Consider the following 23,648-nt stretch of genomic DNA (forward strand, 5'->3'; position numbering starts at 1 on the left):
GTTGGCTCATACTTGTGTTGCATACCCACGGTCACACAAATGTTGTCGGAAATTCCGAACGTCAAGAACGCGGTGACGTACAAAAATTAAGTTCAATGATTCCGAGCATGCGACAAGAACTTTTCTCGTCTGAAAATTTGAGAACCAGCTCTCAAATTTTTGCTGTCGGAAATTCCGACAGAAATTTTTTGATGGGGCCTACACACGGTCGAAATTTCCAACCAAAAGCTCACATCGAACATTTCTTGTTGGAAATTCCGATCATGTGTACGCGACATAAGAGGTGTCTCCCTTGAAAGTAATGGGTGATTTTTTAAATTCAGCCTATGGGTTGAACAAAAAAAGTTTTTAGCAGATTCCTTCATCCACGCTAAACAGCACAGATGGATGAATGTCCCATTGCAGTCAATGTATTTCAGAACACAGGAAAGAGGAAGAGACTATGGGTCAGATTCACAGAAAAAGTACGCCGGAGTATCTGCTGATACTCCGGCGTACTTTCAAATTTGCCGCGTCGTATCTTTATTTGTAATTCACAAACAAAGATACGACGGCTTTTGGCTAAGATCCGACAGGCGTACGGCTTCGTACGCCTTCGGATCTTAGGATGCAATACTTCGGCGACCGCTGGGTGGAGTATGCGTCGTTTTCCACGTCGGGTATGCAAATTAGCTGTTTACGGCGATCCACGAAGGTACGCGCATTCGTCACATTCTCTTACGTCGTCGCTAGTCGGTTTTTCCCGTCGCAAACTTAAGCCTGCTATTTCATGGCTTAGATTTAGACCAGCCATGTTAAAGTATGGCCGTCGTTCCCTCGTCGAATTTCACATATTTTTTTTTGCGTAAGACGTCCGGGAATACGAAAGGACGTAACGCACGTCGCCGTTCAAAAAAAAAGTCGGGGCGCCGTAATTTCCTAACGGAGCATGCGCAGAACGTTTGGCGCGGGAACGTGCCAAATATAAATGGTACACGCCCCATTTGAATTAGGCGGGCTTACACCGGACGGGTTTATGCTACGCCGCCGCAAGTTTACACACAAGTGCTTTGTGAATCAAGCACTTACGACGAAAACTTGCGGCGGAGTAACGTAAAGGGGATACGTTACGCCGCCGTAATTGTTCGTGAATCTGGCCCTATGGTTTTTTTAGGCGCTCAAAATCTCAAGAACAAGGACTCACAACAACACTATTATCAAAATATGAAAATTGTATTGGATACAAGGGTTAGAATCCAATCCAATAAAAACAAGTAGCAGAGTGTGTGACACTAGTACCCCCTAGACAACAATCATTATTATCCCCTGCTGACAGGGTAGACTTCTTGTTATGGATCTATATCAGGGTCCATATATACAGTTGTAAATTGTACAGCAGGTAATGAAGAAACCAAAGGTTCTTCATTAATAGGAGGTTCTGCATCCCCACGCATAGTGTAATGTCCCCAGAAACAAAAAAGAGAGGGAGAAAGAAGAAGGTTACCCTTAAAACTATGTCACAGCCATGACCTGAGGAGAAAAGGCCCTCCAGCACTATACTGGCCATTTATGGTTAAGGTATAGCACTATTATTAGATGTACTTTATTGTGTATTACCCCAGGATCTCCTGATGAAGTGTCACACTGCGAAATGCGTTGGGACCTCTGGATATTCCCCTGCATACAACATGGGGGCAAGGTGCTTTGGGGAGCAAACCAGTCAAGAGCCTGTGAGCCATGATTTGCCAAAGGCAACCTGTTTTTGGCCAATCATCCTTCTCACTGCACATTGCACTGTGATTGGCCAAAGCATGCAGGTCAGGTGCATGCTTTTGCCAGTCAGCAGCCGTCAATGCACTACGATCTAGCAGTGTATTATGGGGCACTCCACAACGGGCGAACATCCACAAACAAACAAACAGCTGATGTTCGAGTCCTAAGGCTTTGGGCACCCCTACAAAATCCCTTGTCTCTTCCTTTTTCTTGTGTTCTGAATTATAATTTGGGATGTGGTGCCATATGCAGTGCTGTGAAAAAGTATTTGCCCCTTTCCTGAGATTATTTTTTTTTTCATATTTGCCACACTTCAGTTTATCAAACAAATGTTATTCTTACACAAAGATAACCCGAGTAAATACAAAAGCAGTTTGTAAATGATGATTTCATTTATTAAGGGTAAAAAGTTATCCAAACCTGCCTGGCCCTATGTGAAAAAGTATGGTAATTGCCCCCTAAACCTAATAACTGGTTGTGCCAGTCTTGGCGGCAACAACTGCAATCAAGCATTTGCGATAACTGGCAATGAGTCTTTCCCATCGCTGTGGAGGGATTTTGGCCAACTATTATAAGATTGAAAATTCTAGTGAATGCTTAAATAATAAACTACAATTTAACTAAACCCATTCGATTTTAGACTAAAATGTACTGCAGATTTTTGTTGACTAAAATGTACTGCAGATTTTTGTTGACTAAAATGTACTGCAGATTTTATTAGACTAAAATACAACTAAAACTAAAACAATTCAGATGTTTTAATTAAAATGGCATTGTAGCCAAAAGACTATTAGGTAGATTCACAGAGAGCGCCGCAACTTTAAGGCGGCGTAGCGTATCGTATTTACGCTACGCCGCCTTAAGTCAGAGAGGCAAGTACTGTATTCTCAAAGTACTTGCCTCCTAACTTACAGCAGCGTAGCGTAAATGCGGCGGGCGCAAGCGGGCCTAATTCAAAATAGGCTGAAGGGGCGTGTTTTATGATAATTTTCTTTGACCTGACATGATTGACGCGTTTTTGGAACGGCGCATGCGCCGTCCGCCTACATTTCCCAGTGTGCATTGCGGCAACGTACCCCACACGGGCCTATTGATTTTACGTGGACGTAAATGACGTAAATCCCTATTCATGGACGACTTACGCAAACAACGTAAAATTTTCGAATTTCGAAGCGGGAACGGCGGCCATACTTTAACATTACTATTCCAACTATTTGATGGAATAACTTTAGGCCTGATAAAGCGTTACGTAAACGGCGTATCTGTACTGCGTCGGCCTGGCGTACGTTCTAGTATCTAGTATCTAGTGATTTACATATTCTACGCCGACCGCAATGGAGCGGCCAGCCTAAATATTGCACCCTAAGATAGGACGGCGCAAGTATGTATCTCTGTTTGAGAATACACTTAAACTTAGGTTGGCGCAGATTCCGAGTTAGGTCGGCGTATCTACTGATACGCCGACCTAACTCTACCTGAATCTAGCTATATGACTAAAACTAAATCGAAATCGAAATTTGGCATCAAAACTAACACTGGTGGCTTTAAGAAGAATGCAACCTCATCAAACTGCACTACCTTGGAGCGCCTTAGACCTCTATCTTGGCTGTCTACGTGTTTTATATTAAAAAAATGGTGCCGATGCAAGCTTTAGAGAAGATACAGAAGAAAATTGTATTTAAATAACAAAACAGTATCTCTTCAAGTGAAGCACTATATATAGTTAGATACTGCAGAAAAAAGAAAGAGAGAGAGAGAGACAATACAATATGTAAGAGGGGATTTATCACATAAGGTAACAAAAGAATCATGGTCATGTTTAGTGCAAACCAGCCTGCCTCTCCTTTATTATTATTATTATTATACAGGATTTATATAGCGCCAACAGTTTGCGCAGCGCTTTAGAAAAGGATTTCTGACTTTTCAGATTTTTGTGTGTTTTTGATTTCTGCATCTGCAGTGTCGGTCAGAAAACAGTTTTGCGTAGGTTTGCAGCAGATTTATCATGTGACTTGCCGCAATGTTTGTGCAAAGTGGCCAGGGGCAGGGGATATTTTATCTCAGGGCTACATTTAAACAGAAAAGGCAAAATGTATGAATCAAACTGCAATCTTATAGCAAATCTGTCTGAAAGATGCATTGCTGCTCCCATTTTGCACTGCTTTGCTTTGCCGCAAAGTTGATAAATGTTTCCCGTAATGTATAAACTATTGAGCTCTGTGTATCGCATTCATAAACTGGAAAGAAAGCCTAATCAATAGATGACTTCCAGGAATACAGTAGTTAGTATATAGATAAATAAGAGGCTGACAAAGCAGAGACAGATTGCTGAATGCACTTGTCATTCTAAATAAAAGTGTTTCTTCATAATTGGTCTTCAAGGTATTTAGACCTCAAAAACAGTATCATTTTGAAGTTTCCCAGTCCTGAAATGTGGTGGCTGCATTCGTTTTCTAAAGTTACAATATATTACATGTTTATTCTAGGGTTCAGAACTTTAACCACTTAAGCCCCGGACCATTATGCAGCTAAAGGACCAGGCCTTTTTTTTGAGATTCGGCACTGCGTCGCTTTAACTGACAATTGCGCGGTCGTGCGACGTGGCTCCCAAACAAAGTTGACGTCCTTTTTTTCCCCCACAAATAGAGCTTTCTTTTGGTGGTATTTGATCACCTTGCGGTTTTTATTTTTTGCGCTATAAACAAAAATAGAGCAACAATTTTGAAAAAAAAATCTATATTTTTTACTTTTTGCTGTAATAAATATCCCCCAAAAATATCTAAAAAAAAAACATTTTTTCCTCAGTTTAGGCCGATACGTATTCTACATATTTTTGGTAAAAAAAATCGCAATAAGTGTTTATTGATTGGTTTGCGCAAAAGTTATAACGTCTTCAATATAGTGGATAGTTTTATGGCATTTTTATAAATATGTTTTTTCTTCTAGTAATGGCGGCAATCAGCGATTTTTTATCGTGACTGCGACATTATGGCGGACACATCGGACACTTTTGACACTATTTTGGGGCCATTGTCATTTTTACAGTGATCTGTGCTATAAAAATGCACTGATTACTGTGAAAATGACACTGGCAGTGAAGGGGTTAACCTGTAGGGGGCACTGAAGGGGTTAAGTGTTTCCTAGGGAGTGATTACTATTGTGTGGGGGCGTGGCTTGGCGTGTGACATCACTGATCGTCGTTCCCTATGACAGGGAGCAGACGATCAGTGACACTCACACTAGGAAGAACGGGGAAAGGTTTGTTTACACTTACCTCTCCACATTCTTCAGCTCTGTGACCCTATCGCGGGACACCGGCGGCATGCGCATGACCCACAGCTGGGCTCTTAAAGGCGACGTACCTGTATGTGCTTGTGCCCAGCTGTGCCCTTCTGCCGATGTATATCGGCGTGAAGGGGTCCTTAAGTGGTTAAAGGAAACAATACACACTTTGAGGTCAGTGACGGCTGGTGCTGTATATTTTGTTGGGGGCGGAAAACAAGACAACCCCCACGCCCCCCCCTTGTCGGTCCATCTATTGGTCCATAGGTCGCTCGTCCGTCCCTCCACCAGCCCCCTACTTACCCCATATAGCAGCTTCGGCTCCTTGTTGCATCTCCTCCTTCTCCATGGTGGTGGCTTTTTTTCTCAGAGGCATCCCTCCTCCTTCCCTTGGTGACCAATACAATAGCTTCTCCACTCGGGTCGACCCGCTTCCTGATTGGTCGGGAGGAGCAGCCGGAAGACAATAGTGAATAATAATTTACTATTGTCACACAACTGGGTGGGCTCAGGGCACAGTGCTCTGCGCCCAGAGCCCACCCTTTTTTGAAGCCTATTAGGGCCTCTAGCTCTAATCACATGCATCTAAAAAAAAAAGAAAAACATTGGACTCCATGCGTCCGGCGCCCCGCATGTAGATTATGGGCTAAATGCATGGATTAGGGGAGTGGCGCCCCTAGTGGATGGGCCACCACTGTTTGAGGTTATTTTTTTACCAAAAAATAAATCTTTCTTTTTAGATTTCTGTCACATTTTTAAAGGTATTTTATGTATAGATTTGTGGTTCATTGACACCTGCAGCACAGGTGTGGCATTCAGAAGGGAAAGTTGCCTCCTCCAGAAGGCATGTTTTGTTTGTTTTTTTGACAGCCAAACACGGTTATTGAATGAGAATATCACACATGGTTATGGTATGCCGCCATTCAAAACTGCCGTATGTGACAAGGGGTATTGGGCCAGATTCTCGTAACTGCGGCGCAGCGTAATGTAACCCGTTTACATTACACCGCCGCAAGTTTTCAGTCTTAGTGCCCGATCCACAAAGCACTTACCTGGAAACTTGCGGCGGTGTATTGTAAACACGTCCGGCGCAAGGCGGTCCAATTTAAATGGGGCAGGTACCATTTAAATTAGGTGCGCTCCCGCGCCGGACGTACTGCACATGCTCCGGTCGCAAGTTTTCCGACGTGCTTTGCGCGAAATTACGACGCGCCGACGTGTTGAGAATCGCGACGTGCGTAACGTACTTACGCCGGGAAAAAAAAAAATTCAAAAGCGACGCGGGAAAGACGGGCTTACTTTAACATGGTGGAGTAATTTTACACCATGTTAAAGCAGCCCTATCTTTGCGACGGGTATCTAAAACTTGCGACGACGTAACGACGGGAAAAACCTTCGTGGATCGCTGTAACTGCTAATTTGCATACCCGATGCTGGTTTACGACGCAAACTCCCCCCAGCGGCGGCCGAAGTATTGCATCCTAGGATCCGACGGTGTAATTCAATTACACCTGTGGGATCTTAGGGCTAGCTATGCGTAACTGATTCTATGAATCAGTCGCATAGTTAGAACGCCCCTAAAACAGAGATACAACGGCGTATCAGGAGATACGCCATCGTATCTCTTTTGCGAATCTGGCCCATAGTTTTTTTGCCATGCCTATTCTTTTAAACCAGTCTAAGGCAAGCCATAGATGATGTGATTTTTATTCCTGCAACCATGTGTTGCAGTTAAGAAAAAAACGCTTAATTCCTACAGTCAGTCCTGCAGAGCTATCGTGTTCTGCTGGAGGGGAGCCTTCCCTGGCTATAGCCACCAGCAGAATATGCATGCAAAAAATCAGACAGGCTGGTTGTGCTGAAGATGATCGATGGAGCGACTTCAGTACAACCAGCCTGCCCATAGGTGGATCAAATCTCAACAGGTTCCTGCTGAAGTGGCCGAGAATCAATCTATCTGTGGCACACTTAAAGGATGAGTTCACCTTTGGGAACATGTGAGGCCTCGTACACACGACCGAACATGTCTCCTGAAACTGGTCCGTCGGACCAGTTTCCGCGGACATGTTCGGTCGTCTGTACGGCTGACCGGACAATTTTCCGGTGGATCGGACAGGTTTCCAGGGGACAAATGTTTCTTAGCATGCTAAGAAACATGTCCGCTGGAAGCCTGTCCGTCGGACATGTTCGGTCGTCTGTACGACTCACCGGACATGTCCGCTCGGCCGAAAGCCCTCGCATGCGTCAAAGTGATTCGACGCATGCGTGGAAGCATTGACCTTCCAGGGTCGCGCATGTCACTGCGTCATCGTCGCGGCGACGGCGCGGCCACGTCACCGCGTTCGCTGTCCGCAGGAAATTTGGTCTGATGGTGTGTACAACCATCAGACCAAAATCTGCCAGCGGACATATCCGATGAAAACGGTCCGCGGACGATGGTTATAAGGAAACAGGCAACCAGGAAGTGTGGAGATCACAGCAGAATTACAGCTACTTCAAAGCAAAAACGAACAATGAGGACATGAAACCAGTACTGCAGTAAGGTAAAGGAAGCTATTTAGCTTAAAAAAAATTCCTTTAGTGACCCTTTAACAATAAACCTAGTGGGAGGACAGCCCAACTGGGAACACGTATGGTTCCAGCAGCCTGTAGGGAGCAGGTTTTAGCTGAACTGACTGCACATGTTAGGAGAGGCAGAATGCGGCCTGGCCATCTCGTGCTTAAGCGGGAATATTTCCAAAGAGGTTGTGAGCCCTATGCTTTCACTCCTTGTCAGGAACCTTTCCCTGCCACTAGTTCTGCCCCTACCAGGCAGGGTACTTGTCCCCACTCTACCCACTCACCAAAACGCACCAAACCTGGGACCCAGGGCCTTAAATAGGCTCTGTCTGACCAAAGATGGCTGTGAGAGTCACATGGGGCTGCAGCATCCAACCAGATAGCTTCCCCAGTGACCCTGGAAGCCAAAGAGGAGCCAGGTTCCCCTTGACTTCCTCTTCAGCTGTACTTCCGTAGCACATGAGCACCACCTAGAGTGGAGAAAGTATACTACACCTGCCTACATGTGGTGACTATCAAAGCTACCTTGTGGAAGGGTGGGCTTCCTGTACCTGCCTGTTTTCTCCCTGCAACATTGCCTAAAGTGTGGGGGATCCAGCCACCATTAGAAAATGCAGGGGAGTTTCTTTGCTCAAAATCCTCAGATTGCATCATATTTGCCCAATTTTGGATGCTGGCAGTAGATCACCCAGGTTTTTCCCTTTTATGATAGAGGGGGACATCCATCTTAAGCCTCCCCAAAAAAATTTACTTCTCCTCACTGCTAGTACCTCAACAGTGCCTGTGTGACCTAATTTGCTGGCTGCCGTCTTCCCTTTTCCCCATGTTGTGGAAGGGTGGGCAGCTTAAGGCTGTAGGTTTTCCCTCTGCAACTATACCTCTAGTTTTGAGGATCCATCGGTAAAAGCGAAGGTTTTTTTTGCAGCATCTCCAAGAGTGGAGCATTTGGGGTACCCTCTTGGACGGTGGCAGAAGATCTCCCTTCCTCCTCACCGCCAGCACCCCAACCCTCCTCCCCATAGTCCTCTGCCTCATGGCTTTCTGTGCAAAGTAATGGCAGTTGGCATATAGCCTGAGTACCTGACACAAAACATGATGTTAGGTAAAGCTGGTATGACAACACTGAACATGGGGGTGATTTGGGGATTTTTTTTTCTTCCGCTTCTGCAGCAGCACTGCAAAGGTCTGTGGTCTAGCCCTGGGCTAGCGGGCAAAAAATGTATGCCAACTCCTCATAGCAAGTTGGTGGGAAAATGGCAGGATTAGCAGGAAAGGGGTGCAAAAGCAGCACTCTGTGCCCTTGAGGAGAAGCAGGAGAAAAAGGGAATATAAGCAGCAAATTGGAAAAAACAAACTGTCTGCTCTTCTCCCTTGAGGAGGTAGAGGAGGAAAAGGGCAGTAAGTAGGCTCAAAATAAATACCTGATATACATCCTTAAGAACGGGGAACACGGTGCATTAGCACACCCAAAATAAATGACTGTTGTGTTCCCTTGAGGAGCTCAAGAAGGAAAAGGGCACAAAATAGCTGCTATATTAAAGTGACCGGATTTTTAAAATGAAATCCAGGGACATTTTTTTTTTTTTTTATTGGCAAATTGTTAACTATTTTATAAGCATATTTTCCTCAAACTATATATACTGTGTATGTGTATGTGTTTTGGAATGATTGTATGATATATATGTTATTTATCACATTTTGTCCATGAGTTAAAAAAGATTTTTTTGGGCTATGACTACCAAATATTAAGAAGATATGAGCAGAGAGTATGGCAGTGGGTAGTATATACAATAAAGGTATGCTGGCCGGTAGTATGTGCAGGAGAGTGGTGTGGCGTGTAAGGAGGTGGGTAGTATGTGCACCTGTGCCCATCAGTGCAGCCTCACCAGTGCCCATCAGTGCAGCCTCACCAGTGCCCATCAGTGCAGCCTCATCAGTGCCCAATAATGCAGCCTCTGCAGTGCCCAATAATGCAGCCTGTACAGTGCATGGGGATTAGAGAGAGGAGAGCCGCTGGATTACACAGAGCACGGATCTCCCGCCGCTGTCATACAAAGTCCTGCCTCCTGGACCGACTCCTATGATAAATGTAACCAGCGTGCTGTCTATCATAGGAGAAGGTCCAGGAGGCAGGACTTCAAATGACAGCGACTGCTGGGTAAGTGGGAGATCCTCGCTCTGTGTAATCCGGCTCACTGATTGGTTGCTAGAGGTTACTGGACACCCTTACCAATCAATTATTGGTTGCTAGAGGTTACTGCACATTATTACTGCTCACTGATTGGTTGCTAGGGGTTACTGCATGTCCTTACCCCTCAATTATTGGTTGCAAGAGGTTAGTTACATAGTTAGGTTGAAAAAAGACACAAGTCCATCCAGTTCAACCACAAAAAAATAAATAAACAAAAACAAAACAGTGTTACTGCATTACTGCTCACTGATTGCTTGCTAAAGGTTACAGCACATCACCTTCTCACTGCCTGCACACCACAGACAGGGGAGGTGAGGGGACCCATCAATAGACAGAAAACTCCTGGGGATCCTAGGACACCTGGGATCAGTGGCAGTGCTGGGGGAGGGGAGGATGTGATCAGTGATAATGCTGGGGGGTTGATGGGATCAGTGGCAGTGCTGGGGGAGGGGAGGATGTGATCAGTGATAATGCTGGGGCGTTGATGGGATCAGTGGCAGTGCTGGGGGAGGGGAGGATGTGATCAGTGATAATGCTGGGGGGTTGATGGGATCAGTGGCAGTGCTGGGGGAGGGGAGTATGTGATCAGTGATAATGCTGGGGCGTTGATGGGATCAGTGGCAGTGCTGGGGGAGGGGAGGATGTGATCAGTGATAATGCTGGGGCGTTGATGGGATCAGTGGCAGTGCTGGGGGAGGGGAGGATGTGATCAGTGATAATGCTGGGAGGTTGATGGGATCAGTGGCAGTGCTGGGGGAGGGGAGGATGTGATCAGTGATAATGCTGGGGGGTTGATGGGATCAGTGGCAGTGCTGGGGGAGGGGAGGATGTGATCAGTGATAATGCTGGGGCGTTGATGGGATCAGTGGCAGTGCTGGGGGAGGGGAGGATGTGATCAGTGATAATGCTGGGGCGTTGATGGGATCAGTGGCAGTGCTGGGGGAGGGGAGGATGTGATCAGTGATAATGCTGGGGCGTTGATGGGATCAGTGGCAGTGCTGAGGGAGGGGAGGATGTGATCAGTGATAATGCTGGGGCATTGATGGGATCAGTGGCAGTGCTGGGGGAGGGGAGGATGTGATCAGTGATAATGCTGGGGCATTGATGGGATCAGTGGCAGTGCTGGGGGAGGGGAGGATGTGATCAGTGATAATGCTGGGGCGTTGATGGGATCAGTGGCAGTGCTGGGGGAGGGGAGGATGTGATCAGTGATAATGCTGGGGCATTGATGGGATCAGTGGCAGTGCTGGGGGAGGGGAGGATGTGATCAGTGATAATGCTGGGGGGTTGATGGGATCAGTGGCAGTGCTGGGGGAGGGGAGGATGTGATCAGTGATAATGCTGGGGCGTTGATGGGATCAGTGGCAGTGCTGGGGGAGGGGTGGATGTGATCAGTGATAATGCTGGGGCGTTGATGGGATCAGTGGCAGTGCTGAGGGAGGGGGGGATGTGATCAGTGATAATGCTGGGGGGTTGATGGGATCAGTGGCAGTGCTGGGGGAGGGGAGGATGTGATCAGTGATAATGCTGGGGGGTTGATGGGATCAGTGGCAGTGCTGGGGGAGGGGAGGATGTGATCAGTGATAATGCTGGGGGGTTGATGGGATCAGTGGCAGTGCTGGGGGAGGGGAGGATGTGATCAGTGATAATGCTGGGGGGTTGATGGGATCAGTGGCAGTGCTGGGGGAGGGGAGGATGTGATCAGTGATAATGCTGGGGGGTTGATGGGATCAGTGGCAGTGCTGGGGGAGGGGAGGATGTGATCAGTGGCAATGCTGGGGCGTTGATGGGATCAGTGGCAGTGCTGGGGGAGGGGAGGATGTGATCAGTGATAATGCTGGGGCATTGATGGGATCAGTGGCAGTGCTGGGGGAGGGGAGGATGTGATCAGTGATAATGCTGGGGCATTGATGGGATCAGTGGCAGTGCTGGGGGAGGGGAGGATGTGATCAGTGATAATGCTGGGGCGTTGATGGGATCAGTGGCAGTGCTGGGGGAGGGGAGGATGTGATCAGTGATAATGCTGGGGCATTGATGGGATCAGTGGCAGTGCTGGGGGAGGGGAGGATGTGATCAGTGATAATGCTGGGGGGTTGATGGGATCAGTGGCAGTGCTGGGGGAGGGGAGGATGTGATCAGTGATAATGCTGGGGCGTTGATGGGATCAGTGGCAGTGCTGGGGGAGGGGTGGATGTGATCAGTGATAATGCTGGGGCGTTGATGGGATCAGTGGCAGTGCTGAGGGAGGGGGGGATGTGATCAGTGATAATGCTGGGGGGTTGATGGGATCAGTGGCAGTGCTGGGGGAGGGGAGGATGTGATCAGTGATAATGCTGGGGGGTTGATGGGATCAGTGGCAGTGCTGGGGGAGGGGAGGATGTGATCAGTGATAATGCTGGGGCGTTGATGGGATCAGTGGCAGTGCTGGGGGAGGGGAGGATGTGATCAGTGATAATGCTGGGGGGTTGATGGGATCAGTGGCAGTGCTGGGGGAGGGGAGGATGTGATCAGTGATAATGCTGGGGGGTTGATGGGATCAGTGGCAGTGCTGGGGGAGGGGAGGATGTGATCAGTGGCAATGCTGGGGGGTTGATGGGATCAGTGGTATGGAATAAGTTAGGAGGCAGTACACTGTGGCAAATTCTGAATCACATAGAGCAAAGCTGGAAATCTGTGGCAAATATATTTTGGGGGATTCTACACTGACCACCACTGTAATGGAGAATTTACAATTACCACCATGTAATGGGGGATTTAACACCATCAACCAATATAAAGAGGAATTTCTACACTGACACGAATGTAATGGGAACATTTACACCAACCACCAGTGTAAGGGGGAATATACAATGACCTCCATTTAAGGGGGAATTTACACTGACAACCATTGTCAAGGAGATTTGTACTGACCACCAATGTAAGGTGACACTTCTACACCGACCAACAATGTTAGGGGTGGATTTACATTGACCACCATTGTAAGGACACTTAAAGGGAAATGTACACTGATCACCAATGTAATGAAGAATTTACACTGACAATCAACGTAATGGGGAATTTTACATCAACATCCAATAAAGGGGGATTTCTACACTGGTCACCAATGTAAGGGGGGATTTCCACTCACCTCAAATTTAAAAGGGGCTTCTACATTGACCACCAATGTAAGGGAAGATTTGAAACTGACCACAAATGCAAGTTTGGATTATTTTACTGATTACCAATATAAAAGAGTTTCTACACTGGCTACCAATGTATTGGGGATTTTTACTGACCACTAATGTAAAGATGACCTTCAAACTGGCCATTAGAGCGAATGAATGGATTATACACCAAGCCCCAATCTAATACGAAGATTTACACTGACCACCAATGTAACTAAGACATTTAGGGCCAGATCCACAAAGAAATTACGCCGGCGTATCTATTGATACGCCGCGTAATTTCAAAGTTCCCGCGTCGTATCTTTGTTTTGTATCCACAAAACAAGATACGACGGAATAAGGGATCGATCCGACAGGCGTACGTCTTAGTACGCCGTCGGATCGTAGGTGTATATTTACGCTGGCCGCTAGGTGGCGTTTCCGTCGAATTTCGCGTCGAGTATGCAAATTAGCTAGATACGGCGATCCACGAACGTACGTCCAGCCGGGGCATTTTTTACGTTGTTTGCGTTCGGCTTTTTCCGGCGTATAGTTATAGCTGCTATATGGTGGCGTACTCAATGTTAAGTATGGGCGTCGTTCCCGCGTCGAAATTTTAATTTTTTACGTTGTTTGCGTAAGTCGTTCGCGAATAGGGATTTGCGTAGAATGACGTCACCGTCGTAAGTATTGGCTTGTTCCGGTTTAATTTCGATCATGCGCACTGGGATACCCCCATGGACGGCGCATGCGCCATTAAAAAAAAACGTTGTAAACGTCGGGTCACAACGTATTTACATAAAACACGCCCCCATCACATTGATTTGAATTGCGCGCCCTTGCGCCGCCAAAGATACACTACGCCGCCGTAACTTACGGCGCGCATTCTTTGAGGATTCGAAAAAAAAAAAGTAAGTTACGGTGGTGTAGTGTATCTTAGATACGCTACGCCCGGCGGAAATATGCGCCGCGGTACGTGGATCTGCCCCTTAGCCTGCATTCCCATTTGTGTGTGTGTTGGAAATGCAAGCAAAACCGCTTTCCTGACACCACGGAAATATTCTGTCCTTTAGCAGATACACAGCAGTGCCATCAATTGTTATGGACACCCTCGCACATCTGCTGAGATGTGCATATTCACATGCACCAAAATTCAGGGTGCTGTGGCACCATGTTATTTTGAAAAAGGGTTTCACCTCCAATTTGCTTACCTTTGCAGAACAGGCTGATGTTAGGCTTAACGACCACAGTTGTAGGCAGGACTTTCCAGCATGCCCCTTTACCTCCCCAGTGGGCAGCATTCAGCAGAAGTGATGAATGCTGCCTCTATTTACATATCACTGCAGCTGGTCCACGGGCGGCTATTTACATATTAATGCTGCTATTTACATATTAATGCAGGTTATTTACATGTAAACAGGTTAGTCAACTGTACACAGCAATAGTGCACAGCAGGGCAGCATTAGTAACATAACTTCACACTGAGATATTGGGACACAGCACTAAGGCCTCGTACACACGGCCGAGGAACTCGACGTGCCAAACACGTCGAGTTCCTCGGCGAGTTCAGCCCAGAAGCCGCCGAGGAACTCGGCGGGCCGAGTTCTCCTATAGAACAACGACAAAATAGAGAACATGTTCGCTATTTTCTCGACGAGTTCCTCGGCGGCTCCATCGGGCCAAAAGTGTACACACGACAGAGTTTCTCGGCAGAATCCGGCTCTGACCGAGTTTCTCGCTGAATTCTGCCGAGAAACTCTGTCGTGTGTACGAGGCCTAAGACTTCAAGGGAATTTAAACTGGGATAGTTGGCAAGTATAAGGCAGCTGCTTTGGCCCCCACAACAATGGTGGGGTCCAGGGCAGCTTCCCCTTTTGCCCTACCTTAAAGACAGTCCTGGTACATGTATTACAGAATGCACTGCATATGTATTTTTCATATTTTCCGCCTGACATACACTTTAAAAGAGAAGTATAGGAATCAGTATTTTTTCTTGAATCATACTTACCTAGCTGGATGCAGCATCTGTCCCCCGTCAGCTCTAACACTGAGAACAGAGCGATTAAACAACGCAACGGTTCTCAGTGCTCCCCAAGCAGAGAGCTGGTAAATGTCAGTCACCGGCTCTCTGCTCTGCCAGTGGTGGTGCGTCCATAGAGGGCGCCGGAGCGCCGCCCCCTCTCGCTCTCGCACCGCCACTGTATACAATACATAGATTCATGTATTGCATGAATCTATGTATTGCCGCTGCCGCCGACTATTCAGATGGTAGGCTGTGGAAGTGCCTTTCAGAGCTTATCCAAGGGATGCACGGGGCGTGCTTTCCTTGCATAAGACTGACAGGCGTCTCAGCCAATCAGGTTCACCGGTTTCTGATTTTACAGGGCACAGTGGCAGCATTTTACAGGAAACAGTGGCTACAATTGCTGGGCACAGTGGCCACAATTGATGGCACAGTGGCGACAATTGATGGCACAGTGGCGACAATTGATGGGCACACAGCGACAATTGCTGCGCACAGTGGCGACAATTGATGGCACAGTGGTGACAATTGCTGGGCACAGTGGCTACAAAATTGCTGGGCACAGAGGCGGAAATTGGAAATGGTGAGGGAGGGGGTGCTAGACCTAGTGAATGGTGTGCATATATAATACAATATACAAATGTTAATTTAAGTTACTATGTACATATATGAAACAATAAAAAAGTCCAATCATGTGCTAATTTTGGAATAAAAAAGTGATCAAAAAGTCCTTTTGTATAAGTAGTTCTTGTGAAGAAAGATCTGTATCTTGAATGAGTAATGAAGCCTCCACCAGATAAATGACAATCACCCGATGTGAATAAATAAATTGGCTCCTTACCAACTAGAGTGGACCCTTTAACTAAAAAGAGGTCAAATCAGCTTTGACCTCTTTTGACCATCGAAAAACTGGAGTTGGAACGCAGCCACACGGAGACACACAGAGATCCGCTCTCTGTATTCGATACCACGCGCAGTAGCCTCAGTGCCGGGACTTTGGCACCTGATCAAGTAAGGAGCCATTTGGCTGTCCTGTTATTTTATTGCTTTTAATAAACGGTATTATACTATTGTGGCCTTTCTTTTATATTTTCGATGGGATGTGAGATCCGTTACCAGGCCTATGTTCGCTGATTGGGACCTCTCTATCTGCACTTACCATGGTTACCTTGTGTAACAAAGCTGATTTGACCTCTTTTTAGTTAAAGGGTCCACTCTGGTTGGTAAGAAGCCAATTTATTTATTCACATTGGGTGATTGTCATTTATCTGGTGGAGGCTTCATTACTCATTCAAGATACAGATCTTTCTTCACAAGAACTACTTATACAAAAGGACTTTTTGATCACTTTTCTATTTCAAAATTAGCACATGATTGGACTTTTTTATTGTTTCATATATGTACATAGTAACTTAAATTAACATTTGTATATTGTATTATATATGCACACTAGACATGTGCACATAATTTTTTTTCATTTTTTTTTGTTCTGTTTCGTATGGTTCAGTAGGTTCGTTTCCGTTCGTTTTTCGTAAGACGCCCGTTTTCCTGTTCGTTCCCGTTCGTTTTTCGTACGACGAGATTTTTTCGTATTCCGATCGTTTCGTATTTTCGTTACCGTTTTATTTTCGTACATGCGGGATGGTTCGTTATTCTGTTTAATTCATGTTCGTTACTTGTTAGACAATAATTTTCGTGAATTTTCGTCAATGATTTGCATTCTGTGTTCTGGATTCCTTTTTCTGTTCGTGTTTTCGGTCGTGTGTTCGTGTCTATGACAATTTGTTGTGGATGTCATGTGGGCATGCGACTGAAGATAAGAACAGAAAAAGGATTTTCGTCATTTTGTACTTTGGTAAATATATCGCGGGATTCGCAGGACTTTCAACATGTGGCTCATCAATATTAACGATTGTTAAGCCCCATACACTTGGTCAGACTTTTTTAACAACAAACATAAAAACGATCGTTTTACGTTCGTTCTCAGAAAATTTGTTCGTTTTTAAACTCCATCAGAAAACCATTTTTGGGTTCAAAAGTCTGGCCAACTGATCTCCCTTCAGATGAAAATCCACAGAAAAGTTTATTTGGCTTTACTGTACTACTCAGCACAAAAGAGAAGCTGCTTTACTAACTACACTCACTGCCCATTCAAAAAAACGAAAATTACATCTGTGGCAAGGGATTTGCATTCTGTGTTTTGGGTCGTTTTTCTTTTGGTGTTTTTGGTCGTATGTTCGTGTGACTGTGGCAAACGATTTGCATTCTGTTGAATCCAAAATACGAACAGAAAAAAGGAATTCAAAATACAGGGTGCGGGTCTTTTGTTGTGGATGTCGTGCGAGCATACCACTGAGGGTGCGAACAGAGAAGGGATTCAAACAAGATACAGAGTGCAAATCTTTTGTTGTGGATGTCGTGTGAACATACGGCTGAGGATACGAGCAGAGAGGGGATTCAAACAGGATACAGAATGCAAATCTTTTGTTGTAGGTGTCATGTGGACATGCGGCTGAGGATACGAGCAGAGAGGGGATTCAAACAGGATACAGAATGCGAATCTTTTGTTATAGATGTAATTTTCGTTCTTTTGCCGTTTTCGTTTTGTCGTATTTTCGTCAGATCGTTCGTTCGTATTTGCGGTTGTTCGTTATGCGGCTCATTCGTAATCCCGTCGTTTTCGTATTTTGGTGCTTTAATTTTTTCGTATGTACACATTATTCTGCGGGTACGAAAATGAACATTTTCGTACGGAAATAACATTCGTACGAACGGGAATGCACATATCTAATGCACACCATTCACTAGGTCTAGCGCCCCCTCCCTCACCATTTCCATATATTGTTCAGTCACCTGAATTTGGGGAGCAGCTCAATTTAATTTAATTTATCCATTTATATATATATTTTTCACATTTACTGGTTCCACTTCTAGGAGTTCCAGCCGTGGCGCATAGATTTTTTTTCCACAGAGGCGGAAATTGATGGGCACAGTGGCTACAATTGCTGGGCACAGTGGCGACAATTGATGGCACATTGGTGACAATTGATGGCACAGTGGCGACAATTGCTTGGCACAATGGCGACAATTGCTGGGCACAGTGGTAACAATTGATGGCACAGTTGTAACAATTGATGGCATGGCACAGTGGCTGCATTTGATGGCATGGCACAGTGGCGACAATTGATGGCACAGTGGCGACAATTGATGGCACAGTGGCGACAATTGATGGCACAGTGGCGACAATTGATGGGCACAGTGGCGACAATTGATGGGCACAGTGGTGACAATTGATGGGCACAGTGGCTGCATTTGATGGGCACAGTGGCTGCCTTTGATGGGCACAGTGGTTGCAATTGATGGGCACAGTAGCTGCGTTTGATGGGCACAGTGAGGCTGCAATTGTTTGTTTTTTTTCGTTTGTTTGTGCCCCCCCCAAAAAAAATTTGAGCACCAGCCACCACTGTGCTCTGCTGCCCCCCCCCCCCCAGTTTACTGGAGCGCTGGTCTGTGGAGGGGGTGGGAGCGGCCAGCTCAGGCTCTCAGTGGCTTGCTGGGAGGCTGAGCCTAGTGCCAGTCAAGGCATGTGGGCGGATCAAGACTTAATTGTCGTGATCTTGCCTGAGCTTGGACCGACTCTGTGACATCAACAGACAATGGACTTCAGCCCGCTGTCTACTAAGAATGATCTGCACTCCTGTGATTCACAGGAGAAGTACAGCCAAACAAGCTTTGACCGTACTTCTGTTTTAAGTCTATCATCGGTGACCTCTCTTTAAAAATGAATAAATAAATGAAAGCGACGCTACATTGCTAAGAGGTTCAGATGCAACTTTATTCTGATATTCAGATAAAAGTCCAGGGAGGAGGGGGGCGGGGCTTGGGGGATCAAAAAAGTAGCCTACACATTTAGGGGGTCCAAGAGCACCAGGTCTTGATTGACAATGTGAATAAACTAAAAGTTAATTGGATGTTAAATGTTCTTTTTTTCCCTGTGTGATAACAAGCACAGGCCTTGTCAGCAGCTTGTTCAGCGTTTGGTTCTAGCTTACAGCTGTAAAGGTTCTTTAAAGTGTCAGCATTGTCTTCTACGTTAAATGTTGCCAGAAGCTTCTGTTATATCTAAAGCCATTTATTTTTAATTGTTGCAGATAATACATATGTGTCAAGCTCAGAAAATGATGAAGATGTGTTAGTTACAACAGAACCCATCCCTATCATCTTCCACAGGATCACAGGTAACACAGCAGTATTTATAAAAATATAATTATTTGACAGCTTGTTGCATTGTTTAACACTGTGACCAGAGAGAAGCACTGCGATAGATATTCATGGTCCTATTTGACAAGTCACTGGCAAAGGTATCAAATAGCTTGACATTTTAACAGTGAATATGACAATTTTCTGGCTACTTTACCCACCCTGGCGGTATGATTATGTCAGATTTTTGGGTCTCAAAGTGGTACAATTGTTTTGCATAGAAATTTGGCTTTTTATATTTTAGGCCTATAATTCTTAGTAATAACACACTTAAATCTGTCCAAACAAGAGTCTAGTAGACATCCCGGGTATGATAAAGTTTGAAACTCAAAATCATAAATTATAATATAATAACTATAAATAATTATAAAAAAAATGATAATATAATAATTATAATAAAATGAATTTCCCCACAATTTACTATCGCTCAATTCTGCAAGTGTTCTTATTTACTATCGCTGTTTTCTAGCTGATCTCAAACCACTTTTGACATAAAGGGACACTTTTTGGTTGCTATGGACAATCTCAAGTTTCCAGGCAGAAAGAACAGTATATATAAAATAAAACTGCATGAAGGGCACTGGAGAAAATCGTATTTCCGAATTTTCGTATTTCGAAATTTCGAAAAATTCGAAAATCGAAATTTTGAAAATTGTAAAATTCGAAATTTCGAAAATTAAAAAATTAGAAAATCGAAATTTTGAAAATTGAAAAATTCGAAAATCGAAATTTCGAAAATTGAAAAATTCGAAATTTCAAAACACTAGGGACAAATGGGATACAAAATAATTTCATACAGTAATGTAATCTGTAAGATTACAGTGTACTTTATGTATTGTGAATTTCGTCATTTTTGAATTTGCCGCCAGGCTCGTCCCCCGTGAGTTGCGACGCTTGCATGGAAAGAAGCCTGGCACCCAGGCATCAGGCGGAGGACACAGCTCGCGGACATAGCAAGGGGAAATCGCTGGATCCTGGGGAAAGGGAAGTACACTGCACCAGGATCCTGCAATGCAATCCCGAGTGTGGCTCCGTGGTTACCTCTAGTGGTACTGAAATTTAACCCTGAGCCACTCTCGGGAATACCGCCAGGGAGGTTAAAGGAACACTAAAGCTTTGTTAAAAAAATAAATAAAATAACAAACATGTTATACTTACCTTCACTGTGCAGCTCGTTTTGCACACAGTGGCCCCTGAACCTGGTCTTCTGGGGTCCCTCGGTGGCTGTCTCGTCTCCCCCCCCCCGCAAGAACTTTTAACCTTCAAGCGAGGAAACTCGCATGGTGGAAAGTCCTTGCGGGCGCGCTACTGTGATACAGCCGGCGGGTCATAGCTGCTCACTGTATCACTCGGCCTTGCCCCGTCGCGACGCGTCATTGGATATGATTGACAGCGGCACTAGCCGATGGCTGCACTGCTCTCAATCAACCAATGAATGAGCCGAGAAGCCAGCCCAGAAACCTGTTTGTTCACGGCGCAGGACTTTCAAGGGGTCAGGTAAGTAAAGGGGGGCTCGGGGGGAGGCTAATGCTCGGATGTTTTTTCACCTTAAAGTGGAGGTTCCATCAAAAAAAATTTTTTTGCTTTAAACAACTGAAAAAGAAAAAAGAAAATATATATATTTTTTTACTCATCTGGAAATGCCTGTTGCTATGCGGTCCCACGAAATCTGCCTTTGAATCCACCTAGGATTCTGACATCATCTCCCTCTAATGCTCCTGGGAAATGTGTGTCATCATTTCCCAGGATGCAGTGCGCTGTCCAATTATCACTACCCATCCAAGACTTCCAGGAAGTAAGTGCCTGTAGGCTTCACATTGCCCACAAGCAAAATGACAATGGTGTAGATATAGTTTTATAAACTATCTTTTTTGAATATCTATGCGGACGACGGATTGTAAAATAGTAAGTGACCGGATTTATATTATAAAAACGCAGGATGAAAGGACATACATTTAAAAGATGCTAATTGTTGTTGGAACTCTGCTTTAATGCATAGAATGCATTAAGGTGAAAAAACATCTACCTTTACAACCCCTTTAATAACATTGGATCCCCCTACCGCAAGAAATTTGTCAATTCCCCCATCCACGCTAAACAGCATCGATGGAGGAATCTCCTCTACTGGTTATTGTATTCAGACAGCTGCTGCACTCATGGCTGCCTTGAAGCTGCAAAGGGTAGGCCAGCTCAATATTGAACCCTACAGGCTAACACTGGGATGCCATTAAAGTGCATGTGCGTGTAAAGGCAGGTGTCACAATGTGTTTGGCAATATAGTGTATATATTATGCATTCACTTCAGTCCCTGCCCTCAAGGAGCTTACAATCTAAGGTCTCCTTTATTCACATTCATACATACACATGCTAGGGAAAATTAACCTACCAGAATCTCTTTGGAGTATAGGAGAAAACCTATGCAGGCACATGGAGAATATGCAAACTTCATGCAGGTTGTGCCGTGGTTGGGATTCAAAACCCGAGTTCTGTCAGGCAGAGGTGCTAACCACTTAGCCACTGTTGGCCAAAATCATTGCTTTGTAAGGCCTCGTACACACGACCGTTTTCCTCGACAGAATCCATCAAGAAACTTGGTGGCAGAGCTTTTTTGCCGAGGGAAAGAGTCGTTTGTATGTTTTTCGCCGAAAAAACTGTTGTGGATCTCGACGAGAAAAAAAAAGAACAAGTTCTCTTTTTTCTCGTCGGGAGTCTCAATTTCCTCGTCGCGTTTCCCGTCAGGCTGGTTTACGACGAGAAACTCGTTCGTGTGTATGCTTAGAAACCCGCGCATGCTCAAAATAAAGTATGAGACGGGAGCGCACCTTCGGAAAAAGTAGCGTTCGTAATGGAGATAGTACATTTGTCACGCTGTAACAGACTGAAAAGCACGAATCGTCGCTCACCAAACTTTTACTTAACACGCAGTAACATGAGATTAGCAAAAGCAGCCCCAAGGGTTGTGCCAGTGGAACCGAACTTCCCCTTTATAGTGCCGTTGTACGTGTTGTACGTCACCGCGTTTGAGAACGGCGAGATTTTGTCTTGACAGTGTGTACGCAAAGAAAGCTTGACAAGTTTCTCGACAAGCCTGACAAGGAACTCGTCGAGGAAAACGATGTTTCTTTTACGACGAGTTTCTCGGTCGTGTGTACGAGGCCTGAGTTTAATTTAAGCTCAGGTGTCATCTGGTGTTGGAGCTTAGACAAGGGGGTGACATCATGTCTCCCACCATGTGACAGTCTTCAGGCCTGGACATGCTCCCCCATATCCAAAAGCCCACTCCGTTAACCAGGACTCTGACAGTACTAGTTGTGCTGAATACAATTATGTATATGAGTTAATTACAACTGCATCCTTGTCTGTAGATATAACAAGGCCCCAGGTTAGTGTAACATTGGGCCTTCAGATATTCAAGAAGGGCATGTTTAAAGCCTAATTCAAGGCACAACCTTTTTTCAAAGAGGAATTCCAAGAATGGATACTTTATACATACAGTAGTTACTGTATTTATCGGGGTATTGTGCACTCCGGCGTATAGCGTGCACTCCTAAAGTGGACCCGCATTCCTTTAAAAAAAACATTTTCGTACTTACAGTTTTGGTGTCTTGCGCGGCGTCCATCGGCGGCCTCGTCGGGTCCGGCGTCCGTCTGCGGCTTCGGTGGTGTCCTCCTCGTCGGGTCCGCGCTGATTTTTAACTACTGCGCCGGCATATACCGAGCGCAGTACACTCGTGTATAGTCGGGCAGGCTTGGCTCCTCTCGCGGTCACGTCCTGTGCGTCCTGTACGTCCAGGACGTGACTGCGAGAGGAGCCGAGCCTGCCCGACTATATACACGAGTGTACTGCGCTCGGTATATGCCGGCGCAGTAGTTTAAACTCGGCGCGGGAAGCAGGTATCGGCGTATATATCGCGCACCCACGATTTTGCCCTGAATTTCAGGGCAAAAAAGTGCGCGGTATACGCCGATAAATACGGTACATTTATCCAGCTTGGACGATTGTAACTATGTGTATACCATGTTGCTGGAAGCTTGAAATCACCAAAGCAGACACTGCAACCCTAGTGATCTCTGCTTGCTTTTGGGTCCAATGCTGAGCGGCTGCCTAAGGTATATAAAATATCAGTACATATACAGTATATAAAATATCCATTTGGATAGAGCTTGGAGGAGTTAGAACATATTTCTATTGCTGTTGTGACCCCTCTGGGGAGATTTCCCTTCAAATCTTGTATTGTCATCAGGTCAAGAAGTAAGGATATTCTTTACATCAGAATCTTAAACGATAAATGCATATTTTTGTTTAGGAGAATGGAAAAGGTTTAGAACACTTTTGTTCTAAACGTATATTTAAGCGTATTCTCAAACTGAGATACGCTTAAATGTTGCTAAGATACGAGCGGCGTAAGTCTTCCTACGCCGTCGTATCTTAGCTGTC

The 23,648-nt window shown here is 45.4% G+C and overlaps 1 protein-coding gene across 6 annotated transcripts in view; it reads left to right on the forward strand.

Annotated features, from left to right (window-relative positions):
- PARP8 (poly(ADP-ribose) polymerase family member 8) overlaps window positions 1-23,648 on the forward strand; it is a 409,395-nt gene that overhangs the window by 179,524 nt on the left and 206,223 nt on the right. For all 6 annotated transcript variants that reach the window (XM_040339250.1, XM_040339246.1, XM_040339237.1 and 3 more), the window contains exon 4: window positions 19,102-19,188. In XM_040339250.1, coding sequence (XP_040195184.1) covers window positions 19,102-19,188 — 87 coding nt within the window. The remainder of the gene's footprint in view (window positions 1-19,101; window positions 19,189-23,648) is intronic.

The sequence above is a fragment of the Rana temporaria genome, chromosome 1 (genome assembly GCF_905171775.1).
Source record: "Rana temporaria chromosome 1, aRanTem1.1, whole genome shotgun sequence".
NCBI lineage: Eukaryota > Metazoa > Chordata > Amphibia > Anura > Ranidae > Rana > Rana temporaria.